Genomic DNA, 4,348 nt, shown 5'->3' on the forward strand with positions numbered 1-4,348 from the left:
ATCTCCATTTAGAATCATAGTTCTACTTTTCGGATCACTGGTAATTCCTATACCTTAGTGATTATTGATCCATCATGTACATACTGTTCTCCAAGCCTTATTCTCGTATCTCTCAGTCATCCTGTTTAATCCTGTACCCTCAGCACATAGCCTTCTACTATACTATGCTCATTACTTAGAGTATATAAACCTATGTCCATTTGTCTGTAGATACCCAGTCTAAATATTACCTTTTCTAAGCCCTGCTCTTCTGTTCTTTGACTTGGGCCTGATCCTAGTCAACTCCTGTTAGCCGGCCTAGGGGATTGACTCCCTAGGTCGGCCATTGTAGGGGCTTCAGATTTACAATGATACATATCAGTTAGCCATTATTTGCACTGGACAGTAGTAGTGATGAATTACCTTGATCAATCTGAGCTGACAAATGTCAAGATATTTGCCTCATTCCTCCATAGCCTTCTTTTCATCATTTCCCATATGGCAATTTTTTTCGTCATCCAATGAGTGTGTTAGCTCATCAAAAGGAGGCTTTGTATCGCTAATTCCCTTGATGGCTCGTTTATGCTTCTTCAAGAGAGTCTTGACTGTTTCTATCATGATTAATCACTTCTGTAATTAGAAACAAAACATTTACCAAGTCCAACTAGTTTCTTCCAATTGGAGTCCTGATCTGACCATGAGATCACCCTATATCTCCCTCCTGACATGTTTCCTAGGTCTATGATCTGTAGGATCACTTCCCAATAGTTGTAAAAAGTCCATCTGAACTGGAAATGCTGGCTTAGACACCCCTACTCTCGATCATGAACCTTATCCTTCATAAAATGTGTAACGACAAATCTTTCTCCAATTTTCCAGGGACTGACAGAGTGCTCCAAACCTTCCCACATATTTAAGAAATAGTTCAATGAAGAAATAATGAGGTTCGTACCTTGCCCAAAATACTTACTAATGTTCCAGGGAAATAATCAAGTTCTGCTTCTAGATCTTCGATGCGAAAATTTGCATTGTGCCCAATGCCCAAACTGGCTAGGAGGTCGTAATGAGATGAGGCCCCACCAGCATCATGGTGACCCAAAGTAACCCAATTAACAAAAGCTCTAATCCAGAAAAAATAGATGGCCATTGAGATGTTGGTGCAGTTTTTTAGACTGCAAAGTGGCACTCTATATCTTCAAGGCTGCAGCTAAGGCTGCCTCAAATTGTTCAGGAGCAATGAAAGCTGTTACGGCATTAAAGAACAATTCTGTGCCAGAGATGGCCTTTAGCCATTGTTGAACATATGCAAAGACTGCAATGATGGAGTGCCTTCAAGGGTATATATATTTAGAGATATAAGGCAAAAGGAGCTATGAAAGACACAATTAACTTGGACTACAGTGGACAGTGAATTGGTTCAACTTCCTTGGCTCAAAAATTTCATATTAATATTTGATCCAAATTAGGTTTGATGAATTTGATCCGACTTGGAGTTGACCCAAATTTCATTTAGACTCAAATGAGTCATAACCCCATGAGTTCAATCACCAAGCTTCTTGAGTAAGTAAGAAGAGACTGAATAATATGCAAAGACCAAAATGATAGAGTGCCTTTAAGGGTAGATATTTTCAGAGATATAAGGCAAAAGGAGCTGTGGTACGAACGCTAAGAAGTGAGTTGTGTGGTGACAACACATATTAAGCGTCTTTGAATGCTATTCTACAGCCCACCGGGGATGGGTAAGACTCTCCCTGCGAAAGCATCACCAATGAATGTCAAGCCAACTTCATCAGCATCAAGGGGCCTGAGCTGCTCATGATGTGGTTCGGTGAATCCGAAGCCAATTTGTGATGTATTCGACAAGGCCTGTGCTGGCTCCTTGTGTCATGTTCTTGATGAGTTTGCACTTCATTGTCAAGGCATTGGTGGCTCATTGGGTGATGCAGGAGGTGCAGGGGACTGCGTACTTAACCAAATATTGATGGAGATGGACAGTATGAATGCTAAGAAGAACATCTTCATCATCGGCACCAAGGCTGTTCATTAGAACAAACGAGGCAACTCACCTTGAGATCCTTGACTTCCTCAGAATCATTTTCATCATCATTTGAGCAGCATGATTACTATCAGACTTGAGGACCAGTGCTTTCGGGACAAGTGCACTCTGGATGGTCAAATTAAGATCTGATGTCAAGACCTAGAGTGATTGTGTTGAGTGTCCTGTCCTTCACCACATCTCCTGGTTGATTACAACGGGATCAAGGAAAAATAGCACAAGGACAAAACCATTTTACCATTTGATTCCGATCACACAAAACTGTGAACAACCATCAGATATAGTCTCGAGCTTAGATTCCATGTCAAGAGAAATCCTCGAGTGATCAAGTTGAGTGTGCAAATTATCATTGTCAGCTCTGAACCCCATCTTTTCCTGCCTTGATCTCAACAATCGTTGTTGTCAGCTTTATCACACCTAGCCTGTACAAGATGCTATCATATATTGAGTATACTACTTAAAACTCAGAATACTGACATTAACATAAGAATACTACTCAGATGTCATCATAGCCCAGGTCCAGTTCATCGGACGATACCTTGTTTCCTTTAAAGGAATATTTCCACAGTCACATGACTTGGAGAATGTATAGCAGGACAAAGTAGTACACAACAATCAATTACTAAGACTTTCATAATGCAAACCACATAAAGAAAAAATTAGGGAAGTGCACAACTTCAATGAGGGGGCCCTCCTCACCGAAGCCGTACACTCCAAAGAAAGTCTACAAAGTAAATTTATGACCCTGCTGAATAATTAGATATAGTTTAATCAAAGCAAGGCACTTAGCTTTGAAAGTCATATTGCGACAAAGTCCTGTAAGATTTATCAGCGAGAATGTTTTTGAGTAGTATGCGGACTTACAGATGATAAAAATGTCGCCCAGCATCAAATACGGCACTTAGCTTCTGAAATTTATGTTGCATCAAAGTCTTGTGAGACTAGAAATATTTCCAAGTCAGATGTGACTTAGGTGTGAATAAGGAAAATCACCGCTCATCATGAACATAAATGGCATGCACTGCATGCAAGCCCCCAGAATCAAGAGCGGGAGCCACTCACAAGTGGCATGCACTGCATGCAAGCCCACATAATCAATTGCAGGAGTCACTCACAAGTGGCATGCACCGCATGTAAGCCCCTAGATTCAAGAGTGGGAGCCACTCACAAGTGGCATGCACCACATGTAAGCACCCAGATTCAATAGTGGGAGCCACTCACAAGTGGCATGCACCGCATGCAAGCCCCCAGATCACCCACACCACTACCAACAGAGAGACGCTAAGAAGAGAAGATACACTAGAGGGAGATAACATCAGCGTGCGGTAAAATGAATGAAAGACTTACCAGAGAGACATGAAAAAATACTAGAGAGAATGGCAGATTAGCAGGCAGTGAACAGAAAAACATGGACTTGAGAACAATCCTGACACCGAATCTAACTGCGGGAGAGACATGAAAAAGACACTGGAGAGAGAGAAATGTTAGCGCACAGTGAACCAAGTGAAGGACACACCAGAGAAAACACTAGAACTAAAGAGAGAAACTAGCATAGTGAACACAATGAAAGATTTACCATTGAGTAGTGCACAGTGAACTGAATGAAGGACACACTATAGAAAACACTATAACTAAAGAGCGAAATTAGCGCGTTGTGAATGAAGTGAAAGACTTACCATTGAGTGGGAGACGCTAAATGGCTGTAGAGATAAACATTAGCAAACAGTACACAATGAAGAAAAAACTTACTGGGCATGAAAGTTGACATTATGGTAGATCCTTTGGATCCTTGCAGGTGCAGCCTGCAAGGATCCAAAGGATCTACCATAGAATTAGCGTGTATCATAGATTGATGAGAAAAGAAAAGGTGTGTAGTGTGAAGATGTGGAAAGAGCAAAGTCAACAGTGCGTTTGAAGTTTGAAGTTTGAACCAACATGTCTATTTGGTGTTGTTTGTTGTTTTGGACATGTTTGTGAACTTGCAAGTCTAGCACGTCTCCCGTTTGTAGTCTCAATATTAATACTATACCATTGTTCTCAGTGTTTACCATTGTTTCTGCGATTCTCTGATTTCGTGTTTACCCAGCAGCAGCCATCATATCAGTATATGCGATCCCAGCATCCACAACTGTGCCATGCCCCCTCGGACCAAAACAAACTTGTGAGAAGTGGACTGGTGGCGCAGCGCCTCATGTCACCCTCAACCTACCTGGTGCCGTTTCGACCATTTCAAGGTTAGAAGTGGGGTCTGTGAGGATTGAGGAGGAGAGAGAACGGATCATAATAATGTGCGTCTAAACACCATTTTTCTTT

The 4,348-nt window shown here is 41.5% G+C and overlaps 2 protein-coding genes across 2 annotated transcripts; both read right to left on the minus strand.

Annotated features, from left to right (window-relative positions):
• Window positions 1-441: 441 nt before the first annotated feature.
• EDB91DRAFT_1090084 (uncharacterized protein) lies at window positions 442-1,126 on the minus strand (the record flags this gene model as incomplete). The annotated part of the gene is made up of 3 exons (XM_041316620.1): window positions 442-590; window positions 635-725; window positions 950-1,126. The coding sequence occupies 3 exons, from the start codon at window positions 1,124-1,126 to the stop codon at window positions 442-444; spliced, it is 417 nt and encodes a 138-aa protein (XP_041168442.1).
• Window positions 1,127-2,950: 1,824 nt separating this feature from the next.
• Window positions 2,951-4,086, minus strand: EDB91DRAFT_1090085 (uncharacterized protein; the record flags this gene model as incomplete). The annotated part of the gene is made up of 10 exons (XM_041316621.1): window positions 2,951-2,976; window positions 3,098-3,109; window positions 3,151-3,176; window positions 3,257-3,334; window positions 3,383-3,402; window positions 3,552-3,581; window positions 3,612-3,648; window positions 3,712-3,735; window positions 3,785-3,856; window positions 3,971-4,086. 10 exons carry the CDS (start codon window positions 4,084-4,086, stop codon window positions 2,951-2,953), a joined length of 441 nt encoding a protein of 146 aa, XP_041168443.1.
• Window positions 4,087-4,348: the final 262 nt, after the last annotated feature.

Source organism: Suillus paluster (assembly GCF_016628075.1).
Source record: "Suillus paluster strain FC165 chromosome Unknown EDB91scaffold_498, whole genome shotgun sequence".
NCBI lineage: Eukaryota > Fungi > Basidiomycota > Agaricomycetes > Boletales > Suillaceae > Suillus > Suillus paluster.